This window comes from Pieris rapae, chromosome 14 (assembly GCF_905147795.1).
Source record: "Pieris rapae chromosome 14, ilPieRapa1.1, whole genome shotgun sequence".
Lineage (NCBI taxonomy): Eukaryota > Metazoa > Arthropoda > Insecta > Lepidoptera > Pieridae > Pieris > Pieris rapae.
In genome coordinates, this window is record NC_059522.1 from 9,858,687 (window position 1) to 9,875,833 (window position 17,147).

General features: G+C 32.9%; 2 protein-coding genes across 2 annotated transcripts in view; both read right to left on the bottom strand.

Moving 5' to 3' along the window:
- The window catches only part of LOC110992370 (dorsal-ventral patterning protein Sog), a 75,168-nt gene extending 67,974 nt beyond the window's left edge, over positions 1-7,194 (bottom strand). Inside the window, exon 1 of the mRNA XM_022258158.2 lies at positions 6,928-7,194. Within this exon, the coding sequence (XP_022113850.2) occupies positions 6,928-7,048 (121 nt within the window). The 5' untranslated portion in view covers positions 7,049-7,194. The remainder of the gene's footprint in view (positions 1-6,927) is intronic.
- Positions 7,195-11,608: 4,414 nt separating this feature from the next.
- On the bottom strand, positions 11,609-15,461 carry LOC110992371 (ADP-ribosylation factor 1). The gene is made up of 5 exons (XM_022258159.2): positions 15,318-15,461; positions 14,796-14,963; positions 14,109-14,218; positions 13,113-13,238; positions 11,609-12,690 (listed from the first exon to the last, which is right to left on the bottom strand). Exons 2-5 carry the CDS (start codon positions 14,941-14,943, stop codon positions 12,526-12,528), a joined length of 549 nt encoding a protein of 182 aa, XP_022113851.1. The 5' UTR covers positions 14,944-14,963; positions 15,318-15,461; the 3' UTR covers positions 11,609-12,525.
- Between the last annotated feature and the right edge of the window lie 1,686 nt (positions 15,462-17,147).

Sequence of the window (17,147 nt, forward strand, 5' to 3'; positions counted from 1 at the left end):
ATGTTTGGCCACTTAGTAAGTGTTTAAAATATTGGTTTCTTCAGGTTTCAATTAAACTACCAATAATGATCCAATGATATATCATGGTTTTTATGAGCAACGAGGCAAACGAGCATACAGGGTAATTTAATAAAATATATATTTAATAAGGAAAAATATACTTGCCTATCTAAATCCCATATTTCAAATTTTAATTTTACCTTAAATTAATACTTTAATTGAATCCTACTTAAAATTTGAAATTAAATCAATATCTGAACAATATATATAATGTATCTAATACAGATGCACAAAACTGTTGTAATCATATAAATAAGGGAATAATTAATAATATCTCGTTCAAGTATGTATCTATTACATATCATACTATGCATGTTATGAAATTCGATTCACCAGTTTTAGACGTAGCATAAAATTTATTTTCAATCTTGGACAACTAGTATGTATTAAACATTAATTTAAAAAAAACTCCTGTGACAGCCTTTGTGGTCGCACCGCATAATTATGTCATACTCCTTTATGATTTGGGTGTAACAGGAAACAATCATTGACGCACATAGAAACGTAGCATAGATTTTAGACCTGTATATTTTAATTATATTAATTAACCTTATGCGGAAACAGTGCCTAAATGGATTTACCAGTATTTAATTTTATCATATATGGGTTTCGTAATAGCTAATTATTTACTATTATCCTATTCAGGCCGCAAAAATAAGTTTGTTTTTGTGTTTACCCATACGCATTAATATAGTTGCGAAGGTATCAAATACATTGTAAAATGAAAAACGAAATTATGGAGCGTTTTGTTCGTTATTAGTGAAATCGATCTTTAATATAATAATTCTGTATCTAATGTATATTATGTTGAATATGAATAAATAATATTGTGGTTTGATTTGAAATTAAAGGAAAAGACAGACAAGTGAAACGGGTTATAGTCGCGTTTGATATTCTCACCCTCTCAGAATTTAATAAAGGAAACAAAAGAAAAATATTTTCATACATTATTTTCCTTTGCTCACAGTGGTTGCCTGGAAGAAATCGCTCCAAAGCGATAAGGCCGCCAGTTGCACTCCTAATCATTTAATTATGTTCAATTTTTATATTGAAGTGTTAATAAATAAATAAATAAAAATAAAAGTGTTGTTAGTAAGCTTGTATGAAGATTATAAAAATATCAACAAATGATAAGACTAGAAGTCATATGTTCACTGACTCCACTTTAATCCCTGAAGAAATTTATTTCATTATCAATCACTTGAAACATTTTTTAATGTCTGTCGCTATTTTAAAATTTGCTTTTATTGCCTAAGCGAAAATATTTTGAAATATTATATTTCTTTGTATTGTGTTTAATTTTTTATTAATTTTCTACTAGTTTCATTTGTTTTATTGTTATCATGAAACGTGTATAATACAAAACATAAATGATGTGTAATCTTTGCGGCGCCAAGATTCTTATACACAGATATTCTGTGATGAAATTAACTCCAACTTGGGCATAACATAGAGATTTAGATTTTTTTGTTCTTTTAGTTTATTAATTCTTTAATTTTTACAAAAATATTCTTCCCCTTAATCTTTCAGTTAGAGTAAACGGCGTGTTCAACAGACTTATATAATGTGATAGAACATAATATGTTATGTTTGCGGCGCCAAGATTTATCTATGACTAAGTCTGTGAACATTACGAAGAGCGTCCTTGATAACGTACAAATCTCGTTGCAATTTGAGTGCATTGCACATGACTTGACGTCACTGCGGGCAATGAACCAGCTGAATTGGACATAAGTGTCCTGGTACTTGCCGACAACGCAACTCAATCACGGTTGACGCTATGCAACAATTGCACTTTAATCGTTTAATAACGCATTTTTATTCAATCGTCTTGATATACATATATCCGAATTGCTTTTTGTAGATTAAACCAGTTTCCGACATAACGCGTGATGCACTTAAAATAAATAAATCCATAAAACTTTTTTAGTTCTGGGCCTCAGATTTCTGTATCTATTTCATAATCGTTTGTCAATCTAACAGGTCAGCCTCCTGTGCCTAACACACGCCGACTTTTTAGTCTTAGGTTTAACGATGTGTCGTTCACTGTTCGAGCGAATTTAAGACAACACAGAAAGAAGCAAAAGAAAATTGGTGCACAGCCGGGTATCGAACCTAGGCCGATACTGCTGCACTCTACTGTGATATTTTTAATACTAGCGTGTCGGCGAGAACAAAGCGTATGTTTTGTACAATTCCATCTCTTTGATTCATGTTTCAGTATCACATATACGTCGGTGCCTTTAGACAATATAAACAAATGAAGGTGAGCGGTTCCCCACGAGTATTATTATTACTTAAGACGCTTTACAAAGTCGCGTCAGAGAGCTCATTCTGATTCGCTGCACGATGCGCGGTCACAAACAATCACGTATAAACGCATAAATATTCCACAAATTAGAATTATTCTCGTACAATTATACTTGCATGTAAGGTTATTTTATTAGTGACACATTCCACACGTCTATTATCGTTATAGAAATCAGCCATCATACAATAACAAGGTATTTGATAGACATGTCTGTGTTAAACCTTTAGCAAAATTTTAATAAACACATACATAGAAAGCACGTGAGAAGAAATGTACATATGCTCAAGTAGTTGATGTCTAATTTTGTTTTATTAACCGTGATACTATTTATTTTAATCGCGTAAGAGTTCCTATTAATTTTTCATCCTTTTTTTTCAATATATATTACACCAAATAAATACGGATTCATTTAATATTGACTAAACTGCACTCAAGTACTTGAAACGTCGCGTTATGTAAATAATATAAGTCCGTCCGTTATAGGAGTGTAATTTAATTCGCTAAATTACCTGGTGTAAAACAATATCATTGTTTTATTCGATACGATTAAATGGAAAATAGTTTAAGTACTACAAGGAAGCATAATACGTTAGTAAGCCTCTGCGTTAGTGTCAAATACAGTTTTTAGGCTAAGCCTGGCGCGCGAATCTTAGGTTGGGCAACGGGCGTTCAGACCCCGATTGTCCCAAATACTAATGGATTTTTTCTAACTATAAGCACAATCTACATTGCATTTAAGGATATAATGTAAAGGAACAAGTCTCGGCCTAGCGCGAAATATGACTATCTCATGCCAAAATAATTTCATGATTCAAAATTACTCTGAATCTTAGAATAACATCTTAAAACTTGCTTCTAGCAATACCCAGGAGACGATACAGAAACCTGGGGTTTGGTTTTCTCTTTAAACTTCAATCAGTCTTTCTTTAATCTTTTGTATCGACGTCACCATGCAGCATTCTTCGATAATATTTCTGACAAGAAGAGAGGTTTCGTCACGCGCACTATGATTCCAAGCCCTCTGACCACTATGCCAACACTGTACATTCAAAGTGGAACCTAATTCAATAAATCTTGGGCAAGTAAACGACACGTTGATATACATATCCATGTGGCTAGTGTGGTTTTTCCTTTAGCTATACATGCATGTAAATTGTAGGCAATATTCACAATTTAATTAGTTAGATTTTAACTATCAAATACAAAAGGTGTTTCGTTGTTATTATTAATATTAATATTTATGTAGATGTAGAATTTCTTGCATTGCGAAAATTAATACAACGTTACTTTGTAAGAGACGTATTCCGTTTTAATATAATTTCAGTAATAATAAACGTATAGTACCTACTTCACTTAGTTATTCATTAAGTGTTTAACTTAACTGAACTCGTTTAGACTTAAGTTTTCCTAGGTCAGTTAGGGGCTATTAAATTCGTACCATAATCGTTCATTTAGTTTTCTTATAATTCCAATTCCACTAGAATAAAAAAAATAAAAAAACTATCAGCTTGAAGAATTTTCTTCATAATACTCATCAGTTCATTCCACATTCTTCGTAAAGTCTCGTACGCAGTGAGAAAAAATAAGCAAATTAAGTCCTCCTTAAGCCGATGTGAGGTAAACCATGACTCATTGTTTATTTTTGTTTCGATAAAATTTATCAGATGATCTTGTAACCCGCCGCGGATACTTAATAAAAACCTAATTAATACTGTCGTAGATATCTCTTTAACAAATTACTTTATTTTTATCGTTTTTATATTATAACTAGTTGATGCCGACAACTTTGACTGCGCGCAAAACAAAACTGCGCTTTTTTATTATAATTAAAAAATTATTTATTACTATATTAAAATATATTATTATATTCTAAGTAGGTTTGGTAGGTCTGACAATAAGTCTAACGAACAGAGACCAGCCATTAATTTTATACTGTCTTTTTAATTTCTTTTATATAACGCTAAAAATATCATAAGAGAAAATGTGTAATGTTTGGGTTTAAGAATTCATATTAAATGTTTATAAATAACATAATTTACTTTTTTAAATTCCTAATTATAAAACTTATTAAAAAAAATTAAATTATATATTTTTGTCTGAGATGCCTACTTCTAAAACACCGGTACGTAACCATTGATAACGCATAGTGCTACAAATTTGAATCTGAGCAAAAGATAATCGCAAATAGTCCTGCGTTTGTTACAAATAATTGAATAATCAAATCAATTAGTGGAAGAAAAGCACAAATCATACCATTGCCTTTAAGTAATAGAAAAATGTTTGCGGCGTGCGAGTTTACAAGATTTCACACAATGCGTACATCAAGAAAAACTGCAAAAATAAGGAGCATAAAAATGATTGCAGAGCAGGCAATTCTCTTTGTAACGATACGTCTCGTTGTAGCGTCTAGACGACGATGACAGCTTTTTTCTCTTCTCGGTAATACAAATTTTGGCACGCTTGTTAAGATATTTTGGCAAACATTCCTGACATTAATCTGATCCGGAAAATGAATGAAAGTTGTCGGGAAACTGAGTCACCTGTAACTACTCGTCCTTGTCTATTAGCGAATATTTACATAACATAAAGGCTATCGAGACGGTTTTAATACTGTAACAATCAATGACGCATGTAGTATTAAAGAAATTGTAAAATCTATATTTTAGCCACTGCAAGTGTTACTTAACCTCGCTGATCGTTATTGTACCGTCTGTTATATAAATATAGTGTCATTATATTTTTATTAACTCTCGTATGCCCCATATTCAAGGTAAAACTCGTTACCAACGTTGATCTCAACACATATTTGAATTTTACTTATATTTTAATAAATTCTTTCACTTCTTGAAGGCTACTTAAATTACCTAATTACGAATATTATTTTTAACAGTTTACGATTTAATTAGATGTGTAACGATATTTTTATTAAAAAATAATGAAGGCAACTGCTTAAAATTGGTTGCGATAGTATTGAACCAATATATTTTTTAATTTGTATTACTTATATCTTTCGTGAAATAATTTTATTAAATTTATATACGAGAAAGGAAACTTTTACGGAAATAAAACATAGTTTCAATAAAAAATTATGTTTAGTTTAACTATAACTGGGCTAGTAACTGTTACACAACATAAAGTTTTTCTGTAGTGCTAAATTTAGTTAAAATTTATAAATTATAATCAACACATAAATAAATATGAATAATATATGAATAAGTAAAAAGACAAACGATCACACTGAATTAGAAGCGAATTGCCGTAATTTCTGAGACGAAACAAATTTTGAAAAAGTTGTCACATTAAAATTGATTTGTCAAGTCACCTGCAATGATTAATTAATTAATCAATCTGTGCGAAACAATCATTTCAAAGAAAACTTCAAATCTCAGTGTAATTCGTATTATTTAATAGATAAGATATAAATTATCGTGATATATAATTTGTTATAAACGCTAAAAGTACGAAAATTTTGCAATAATACGTACGTTTTGTCGTAATCTATAATCACATGGCGTAATGATAAGATTGCAAAATCGTACGATACCCAACTATCAGAATAGTCCTAATATTATGATATAAAAACTAACAAAAACCTATGTCTATTTCGCGAAATTTGTATTATCATTTTATAACACTTATGTATACATAGAATTAATCTTTAAACGAACTTTTAATGACTCTCTTCATGTTAATCAAAACATTTAAGCATTTAATACTTATTAAAAAAAATAAGGTTATGGTATTAAATAATCGTATACGAATAAAATTTTCATATATTTTCAACAGTGCGTTAAACTCTTCCGATATTTTATTGCGAATCAATGTAGCTTTTCCTCACAAAAAATAATAATAAATATATGTAATATATTTTGAAGATTTTTCGTTAATCTAATATACTCAAAGTTTAATTTGCGACTTGAAAGTATTTCAGAGAACTGCCATATGTGATATTATTCTTGGCAATGTTTATGATTGAATGGTGATTAAAAAAGCTTTTCATCTTATTATAAGATTTAAAACATCTACTGTATATTTTAGCTTCGTATATTTTTAAACGGATAAATAACATGTACTTCCAATGTAAAATAAGAAAAAAAGTATACACTACTCATGATTATATGTGTAGTATGGAAATCACAATTTATCTGATAATTTTTTGTTTATTTTACATATGAGTGACATATCTGCTGAATGTCTTTGCCCGATAAAGATTGTATCATACAACAAAAATAGATCACTTGACATTTCAGTTTGATACCGAGAGGAAAGCTGATCACTTTCACGTGGCATTGTTTTTATTCCATCGAACAATCACAATAGCGTGATAGTCATATGCATACCTTCGAATTATATAGTACTTATAAGTAAGTGTGGACTAGAACGAATGACGATGCAAGTGGCTGTGATCTATGCACCGAGAATGTCTATATTTGCATCGCATGCAATTTGATTGATGCGTTACGAGATTACAAGATAACTTCGAAAGCGCATGACGTGGCCAATGTTTTAAGGTATAGAAGTAGATGCCAGTAGTAGCAGAAGAAACTGAATCTTACCGGCAGGTCTCGTGGTACGCCGAGCGGGTTCATCTTCTCTGAGGTCAGGAGCGTGCCTGCGCGCGACGGCGGGCCCATACGGGGCCACCGCCAGCAACATCAGCACCAGTGCGGGCACCATGGCACCTACCACTGGTTCACCGGGTTCGCTTCCCGGTCCGAGCGCACTATTTTCGCCGCGATATACGAGTCGTTGCGTGAACAAGTGTAGCGCGCGTACGCGACGTAGTATTGCGACGGTCGAGCCAGACTGAGGCGAATGGAGAGCGTCAGAACGATTTCCCGAGAGTAGCGGGCGGGGGCCGGCGCGCCCCTCGCGGAAAACTGCGGCACGCGAGGGGGGCGGGCGGGGAAAAATGCATCGCCTCCGTGCGACTGCCCGCCCCGCCGCATCACGGCACTTGCCCACACGCGTCACGTAAAATCTTGCGCCGGAAAAGGCTCAGCTAACGTGCGTTTTGTAGACAACAGATAAACACCACGGATCAGAGTTTAGGGAATTCAAAAAAATATTTCAACGGATATCCCAAAGCTTTCAAAATTTAAGCAACTTTTGCAATTCTCATTTTGTTTTTATAGCTTGTATCCTTTACTTTATATGAAATACAGAATTAATGACGGGGTACAATTGTAATTGTATTAAGACCTAATATATAAATAAATTATATTTATTATGATATACTTATGGCACTTGCTACGTTATCGTAGCTGATATTGTCACAGAGGAGTCATCCTCGTGCTTAAGGTCAGTATTTCCCAACCTTATTTGTGCCACCTTAGTCCACCTAAGATTCTAATTTAACACGTATTATATATATTTTTTATTAAGTGTTCAGATATTGAAACAATTGGTTTAGGTAGAAATTCCTAAGAAATTATTAACCAACAATCAATTTGCCCCCCTCAATTTTCCAAAAACACTGGTCTAGATTATAATTATACACCTCCCCATTTACAAACAACTTTTAAAGTTTACAAACTTTTGTTTTTATTAAAAAAAATTAAAGTATTTAAAACTTATTTCAATAGACCTGGCAGTATTGAGTACCGGAGACGAAAATGACTTGTAAATTCTAGAATCTACGACACATCTGGTGTAGATTACCTAAGTGTGTACCTATACGTAGCTAAAATTTAAAACACCATTACTTTTGTTAGTAGAAAACATCGTGTTAATGATTTTGAAATTTTTAAAGAAGTAACGAAAAAAAGGAATAAATAATTTGTAGAAAAAAATTTTTTTTGCATCGTCTGGGAGCCGGTGTGTGTGAACACATTGTGTGTGTGTCAGGCACAGGTGGCTGACCTACTTGCCAATTAGATTATCAAATGATCATGAAACAGATTTAAGAATGTGACGCTCAGAAATAAAGGGTTTTAGCGCCAAACAATTGTTTTATGACTTGATTGCATTTAATATTATATGTTTACAACGAAATTAATGACGTAAGTTATTTTCCGTCAGCTAAATCAACAAATAAAATAATTGCCCCAATATGGGCATACTTTCTCGGCGTAAAATAAGATTCGCAAACATTATCAATCTTAGCGTTTTATTCTAAGTCTCTAAAATTAATTTAACCCTATCTTGGGATGATGTAGTGCTCCAAGCTTAAGAAATATTACTCTGGCACTCGTTCGCGACACCATGGCGCTATCCAATATGAACGCTTATTAATCATACAAAATGATACCCCTGTTGTTTCAATGCACTAATTTAATTTTGTGCATTCTCGGGGATGATGTATGCTCATTAAATTGTTGGCAGTCGATTTTCATATAAAATTACGCATTAATTATAACATTCTACATGTGACATGTAAAACGTAATGTTAAGTAAACTATTGAAATATGCTCCGAATATCCACTTTATATGATATATGTACTGCCAAACATTGATTTAATATCTAACTATATTGTGTTAAGTAAATTAAGAAGAAATAAACCTAATTTTTGGCAAAATGTTTAGCATAAGTACTACTGCTGTTGGGTATATATACATATATATTTGTTATGTATTATTGAAAATCGTAAACATATTCTTTTATGGCGCTAATATACATTTAAAATAATAAAAAATATAATATTTTTAATTTGGTTTATGCTATGTTATTTTAAAAAAGGTTATTTTAAAATAAAAGTCCAAAGTAATCAGTGGGTTTTATTGTTTCTAAGTTATTCTTATACATATATTTATTAAGTAGGATCTTTTTAAATATTTCACATAAAACGTGTCTAATACTTTTAACATTCCCTTTGCCTTTCCTCGTATATCACTTTCAGATCTTTATAAGTATAGATCATATATATCAAGTATAGAGTATAGATCAATTACAGAATTTCATCCCAGATTACATTTGGCAGCAATAAGAAGTTCCTTGAAAAACCTCGTGACAAGATCTGCCTTTCTTCCTTTTAAAGAACCAATCATCAATTCTCTTTTAATTGAGGAACAGTCCTTTTAAGATTTACTAAATCGTACCTAAGATTTGTGAAAGAAATGCTGAAAACTGACAGCGTACTGTTATGAGTCAAGCGATAATAGCGACATCTGCAATTAGCTTTGCATTTTCTCCCCGATTGGTACGCTCTTCTTGAAGGACCCTGATTGGTGGACCCTAACCACACGGTGGTGCGCGGCAAAAACTTCTTTAAGACACGCTCAGTTGTGGGACAAATGACGCGGATTTCGAGATGATACGCATGTTATTTCGCCTTGACGTCCGATGATGAAACTCGGCTGCAGGTACGAACAATTCATCTGAACACCATCCGTGGTAAATATATAGCAGATGCAAGATCTATCCCACGTCTATGCCACGAAACTCCAAGGGATAAAGCTCCAAGATTCTAACAGCTTTTCGTTGAATACTGTCTCAGTTATTTTTGATATTAATAAATTTTTAATATCATGAAAAATTATGTATATGGTATTCAGGTCTACGGAGTTTTAAGCAAATCATAATCGACTAGCTATTTGCCATCCACTAAAAATTCATTCATTCACAATTCATTTAGCACGCCCTTCTGAAATTTATATTTTTTTGTTAATACTAGATAACATTTTCGGTCGCTGATCAGTGTCGTATGAGATGTTTAACATTGCCAGCCCGACATCGCTACGAAAACAAGAAGTTCGGGAAAATTGCGCAGTGATGTACTTACACATTTAAAAAAAATTAACCCCTTATTAAAGGCGCGCCGCAAAAACTGCCTTTCTAAAAGGTCGTCATGGTGACACGGGCGTAATAGAGTTTTAACTGCAGACACAAGCAGGGCTGAGGGTGAGGAAGGCCCTCTTTTGCGGTTACCCTCCTCGCAATAAAGACTTCGAAAAAAATGTTTTAAATTAAAATTCGTTAAATACTAAAAGGATCTTCATGTTTTCACAATTATTCATCGAAGAACTCAACTAAAAAAAATTGTTTATTTTATTTGGCAATTAATTTCGGGCCAGGGGGCCTGTTTGTCCTTTGTTGCGGCGTCTCCATACCTCTAAATTTGGCCCTGTACCCAAGATTATTCCGATATCTGAGAAATACCTGTACCTGTACTTTGTATGAGTATGCCCATGCTATCGTCCGCATAGCCATGAATGTTGCAACTAATCATTCATATACAGAAAATTGTTCGATTATAGGAGACAAACACTGTTGTACACCAGCGTTTACGTGTTTGAGGTAGAAACATGCTTCGTCAACGGCGACCTTGATGCTCCAATCAGCGGGAAAGTTGGAAATCCAATTGCATAATATATCGGACAGCGCATAGCTTCGAAAGAAGTGCCTTGTGCCTCACCCGATCGAAGGCTTTCGCTATGTCCAAACTTACGCTTACCTTATGTGTGTAAGGTAAACGAGAAGTTCATCTGAGACGGATGGCCATCTCTAGATATCTCTGTTGCACTCAATTGTCAACCAAAAACCTATTGATTTTTCTATGTGCTTAATTAACATTTACTCGTACAGTTGATAAAATACTTCAACCATATACAACCTTATTAAAAAGACATCGAAATAGGTAGCAAAGAACCAACAGAAAAACTATCCAAGGAAACAGATACAGAAATGTGATACCAACATCAAGATTGACGCATCAGTTTTTTTAAATATTACTGACCTAATGCTTCAATTTTCCTGACACCCCAAAGGGAGATATGGCACAATATGAGATTGGGTCGTCTTATTAAATATCTATTTTCTAGTGTGACTGGGTACTATACTGCGGTGATTATTGTAACTAATGCATTGTTTGGTAAAATTAAAAAGAAATTCATACTTACTGAAAGAGCGTACTTGACCAGCTCCAAGCTCGATTACTGCAGTCGCAAGTGATGTATTTTTTTACAAGGCACATAAATCCAAAATCAATATCATAGTAAATACGTATTAATTAAAGAAAAGTAGTAATCATGTCTTCGCAATTAACGACTTTTAATGCCGAAATTAACGTATCTTTAACGGTTTCTTGCATTGATTTCGCCATTTGGCGAGCGACTACAATTTTTAAACAGATTAAAGGCTTAGTAAAGTTCGCATCGACATAGACGTCCATTGCCTTTCAAATAACTTCGGTAGCAATAAACTTAATATCATACTACAATGTGGTTAGTAAACGTTATCCAAATTCGATAACACTGGAGGCAATCTACAATAAAGGATTTTGATAAGAAAAAACGAGCTTTGGTGAGGATATTTTATTCCATAATACAGCATTAAGACAAACCGGAATGTCACATCTTGCTTCAATAAACCTTTTCATAAAATTAAAAAGTACTCTCTTTACCACACTTTCCATAATTATTGTATCCTTGAATTGTGTAACAATCTCATCTAAATTATTATAAAAATGCTAAGTTATAATTAGTTGTGTAAGAGCGAAGTACCGTAGAGGATTCCGACCGCTTCCCGTACGCGGAACTTCCCAAATGACAGTAATCTAATACATAATACACCTAAATTAAATATTATAATCGGTCCGTCGCGAAGTCATCCATAAATGCGGCTCATTCGACGACGAACGGGTTTCTGATGTAAATTACATAACAGCTTAATCTACCTAGTTAACTTCCGTAAAAAATAAACTATCATCATACAATTAGTCGAATAAATGGAATATGCACAAAACCGATGGCTCCGAGCGGCGTTCGAAGCGATGCGAATAGGTCAGGGGACTAATATGGGACTCCATACAAGTCATCTGCGGCGCTCTACCTCTGCACTGAAGGCGCACTACGCTAACGAAAATCATAGATGTCAATTAACTTTAAATACTTTATTACGATAACTTATACCATATTACACTTATAAAACATGTTATGTGATTCACTATCTCGTCAGTTACCTATCCACATCACGATGGCAAATTAAGAAATTTCGCATTTACAATATTTGTTCAACGTCACACACGAGAAATAAGTACCGGGTGAGATGAAGAGAGATCCGGCCACCGGAGGAGACAAACTAAAAACAGTATTCCGAAGGGTTGAAGCGGCGGCCCGGGTGGATCGACGCGATACGCTGCAATACATTTGATTCACATAATACATTAGCAAATAAATTGAAGTTAAACCATAGTCTCTGAGTGTGAAGTGGGCGGTTAGCGGTTGGCGTTCTTGAGCTGGTTGGAGAGCCAGTCCAGACCTTCGTAGAGCCCGTCCCCGGAGGTGGCGCACGTCGCTTGGATGTACCAGTTGCGGTTGCGCAACGAATGCAGGCCCAGCTTGTCCGTTATCTCGGCCGCGTTCATCGCGTTGGGCAGGTCCTACGCAGGGAGATGGGTAATAATAAACTATTGCCTTCCATACCAAAACATTTATATATATATACTAAAACATTTGGTAATTAATTAAACCATAGATATGCTCTAAAATTAAGTAGTACTAAATGTGTCACATAGCTTATCAAGGACATTGTAAATCTTGTTGATATGATTTTTAATTTCCTGCTGCATAAACAATTTATTTTAACTGTGTCAACTATAGTAGTAGATAATAAATTATACATTATCAGAAATTAAATTGTTATATGTTTAGTAGTATATAAAGCAATTAGCTTTTTGTTAACGTCATGACACAAAGATAGTTTTGTAAATTTCTTATCTATATATAAAATTTGCTCATATATATATTATTTTTTAAAGGAATTACATAAATAACATCACAAAAAGTAAATTAAGCAGTGTACCTGTTTGTTTGCGAAGATCAAGAGTACTGCGTCCCGCAACTCGTCTTCGCTTAACATTCGCATTAGCTCTTCGCGCGCCTCGCCTATACGCTCTCTGTCATTACTGTCTACTACGAAAATAAGACCCTGCAAATAAAATATATTATAATTTTAATAGGTAAAAATCTAACACAAAAAATAACTTGTTCCGAGGGATTACACTTTAATCAATAAAAAAGGTCCATTGTTTCACTTAATCATATAAATATGAATAAGTGAAACAATGCATATCAATATACATACTTTTTTAAGTATATATACAACTTATAAAAAAACACGCAAAACGGATCGAAATTTGAGTCTAATTGCTGAAAATGAGTCCACCTACCTCCCTAACTTATAAAAATACTTTTACCAAATCACTCAAATCTATAGAACATTATTTATCCATGTTTTTTTAACAAGTGTCATAATACCAAAGATATATTTTTAATTATTATAAAGGCACTTTGTTTTGCCTTCAGTTTACTAATCAAGGCCAATTTTTTTTCTACCTACTTAGAGCTACAAGTATGATGGAAAAATAGTGAAATGTAGGTTAAAATACACAGCAGAAGGTCATTAAAGTAGTAATAGAAAAGTAAATTTTATATATTTTTAACAGATATGTATGTACAAAACAATATTATATCATAGTTTAAAATTTCTTTATCACATGTGAAAGATTGTAAAAAAGGATAGACCAAATATGTATATAATTGTATTTATTAAGTGCATATAAGCAATGATTAATGACACTAATATACACAATATATATATGTGTGTAATGTTAGTGAGAATGACTAAAAGACTGATTTTAATAAAAACCCCATAGCAGTTATTCAATGGCTTAGATATGGTGATGCATCTAGATTCAAAGTTGCTAATAAGAACATAGCACACTCTAATATGATTTGTCAAGTAATCTGATGATGCTTAAGTTAGTACAGTCTGAAAGATAAAAAAATATGAATGTACCTGTGTGTTTTGGAAGTAATGCCTCCACAATGGTCTAATTTTGTCCTGACCACCGACATCCCATACAGTAAAACTGATGTTTTTGTATTCTACTGTCTCCACATTAAAGCCTGAAATAATAATTAGATTTTATAAGTTATCACAGTGATCTTACTTATAAGCATGAATTAGCATCTAATTTGTTTCAGAGGTGTTTATACAAGTACAATAAACCTGGAGTGTGACGGATTTTTAAGTCTTATTTTTCAAAATTATAGTAACACTAAAACAGTTAAAATTTTGTTTCCTCTGACAAACAGAGATAATGGATTCAACAAAATATACATAACTATACAGCTGAGATTAGTGTTACAACAAATGATTTAAATTAGTAAGAAATTACAAGGGACACTATATGTGTTTTGTTATACAGTATATAGTCACTACATAACTTGTGGTTTTAGATCAGAATCTACTATTTAAGTAAAATTGTAGAAAAACATTAAAATGAAAAGAAACATATAATTTAGACTGAAAGACTAACAAATTACACAATTTGGCATTGTAGAGCTCTAAAGTTAAGCAACTAGCTTGATAAACAGTTCAATGTGTGCAACTAAAAAAGAAAGGAACTAATGCCACATGACATTATTTGAAATACAATACTTTATACATGATTAATTACTCAAATAATGTTGTAATACTTACCAATTGTAGGAATTGTTGTTACGATTTCTCCTAATTTGAGTTTATATAGAATTGTGGTTTTACCAGCTGCATCCAAACCAACCATCAATATTCTCATTTCTTTTTTGCCAAATAGGCCCTTAAATAAATTTGCAAACATATTCCCCATTTTGGCGACTTAAGTATAATCTGAAAGAAATAAAGGATAATTGTAGATGTAACTTCTGACTCATCGGTTGCACATTAAATCAATGGAATCAGTACTGGTATATGACATGGCAAGTCATACCCCAATTGATGCGTAAAAACTATATTTTGTGAAATAATAAGATTATAAATGGTTTGATTAAGCAAATCCTAGAAGCAAAGAGCAATATTTATGTTATAACGTATTCTCAGTTTATTGAACAAAGATTAGCCGACATCACTGTTAGTATTCTGTTGCGGTTACCACCCTCGGCTTCATAATATTGTAAAATGTACTTTTTATCACCAATTTATTATAAAATTGCAGTACTTGAATTTTTCTGACCACGTACTTACATTTTTGCACAAATTTTAAACGTTATTTGAAGAATCAATCTTGAATTCAATGAAGTCACCAATTTTCGCTGAGTGTCAAAAATCAAAATGGCGGCTAACGTGGAAGTTGTTCGTGCCTATGCCACGTATCGGCCAAAAGTGGCCAGTGACAAAAATAAAAAAAAATGCTAAGCTTTCTCCAAATCACATTTCTATATTTTACAATTTTAAGCTCTTAAGAAAATTCTTCTTGTAGTATTCATTGATATAATGAAAGCTTTCGACACAGTTTCCCACTCGCTTCTCGTAGAAAAGTTAGAAGCAATGGGAATAACCGGCAATGCCTTAAAGATGTTCAAATCATATTTAAACAATAGATTCCGAGTAGTTAAAATTAATGATTTTCAAAGTAAACTTTTACCTATCACTTGTGGATCAATTTAGGGCCCATTATAGTTTTTAATTTACTTGAATGACATTCAACACCTTAACTTGCATGGACAGATAACCTTGTATGCGGATGATACCTGTCTTCTTTACGCTGGTTCCTCTGTGCATGAAATAATTTCTCAAGTGCAAAAAGACCTTGACCATCTATATTTGTGGTTTCAGTCGAAGTTCTTAACTATTAACATTGCTAAAACTTCGTACTTAATTTTAAAACCTATAAACTTTAAAATTCCACCACATCTGCCTTTAACAATAAATAATGTACCTCTAATAGAAAAGAAAAGCGAAAAATATCTTGGATTATATATTGACAATAACTTAACATGGACAACGCATATAAATCATTTAATAACTAAATTATCTTCCCTAAGAGGTTCCCTTAGACATATTATGGTTCGGAGCCTTCCTCGTAAAGTCCGTCTTCTTATTTATAATTCTTTGCCTAAATCACACCTTCTTTACCTGATTGAAATTTACATTTGAAAACTGAAATATCAAATCTTCAAAGTGCTCAAAATAAAGTAATTAAATTGCTTTTTCATTACCCATACTTAACTTCCACACAAAAAAATCTACACAGAAACAAAACTGATGAATATAAAACAATTATTTCAATACAATACCAGCTTATTAATCTATAAAATTTTAAATGACTACATTATAATAATAATAATAAGTCTTTATTTATTTAAGTTGTTACATCTTTCTTTTCATAGTGTAAGATTTGGGAACCCTTTTAAGTAAATATACCTGTGTTAGGGTTCCCAGCTCTTCCATAACAAACTTAATTACTTAAAATAATTTAACCAATTCATTTCCTTTTTATTTTTTACTATTTAAACCGTTATCATCACACCTGATTGTGTGCATGAGTAAGTGTGTGAGAGAGTGAATGACTGAGTGAGTAAGTGAGTGAATGAGTAACGTGTATTTAAATCGTGGGTCTCAAAAGCAGCTCTAACACTGCATAAGGCGTGAGCATAAGCCAGTCTTTTATTCGGGTTTTTAGGTTGTAGGCAGTGAGAGGGTAGATGTTAAGCAGCCTATTTAATTTATTATATATATAGGCTGCTTGCATATTGCGTCTAGCGAAGTCGGTCCTTACGGTTTGACCGACTACAACATCCCTAATTCTTTTTAAGACCAGCCTACTCTCAAACGGGGGCGCTCTGTGGGTTTTTAAAATTAGATTCACGACAAACAGCTTCCTAACGGAAAGTAATTTGCTAAGATGATAGAGCTCTTCCGATGGGAATCTGTATGGCCGGAACAGCATCACTTTTAAAAGAGCCCTATGTCCCCGTTCCAATTCCAAAAATGTAAAAAAACATACACACTAACATTACATTCACTAAAATAAATCAAATCCAAAAGCGCAGTTCACCACGCCCTCATTTATTA

What these genes read in the sequence shown, in the direction of transcription:
- LOC110992371 (XM_022258159.2), bottom strand. Translation starts at nt 14,943, where the DNA reads ATGGGGAATATGTTTGCAAATTTATTTAAGGGCCTATTTGGCAAAAAA. An exon ending in ATTACTTCCAAAACACACAG is followed by an intron (nt 13,239 to 14,108) that starts GTACATTCATAT and finishes TTTTATTTGCAG; the next exon opens with GGTCTTATTTTCGTAGTAGA. An exon ending in TGATCTTCGCAAACAAACAG is followed by an intron (nt 12,691 to 13,112) that starts GTACACTGCTTA and finishes CTCCCTGCGTAG; the next exon opens with GACCTGCCCAACGCGATGAA.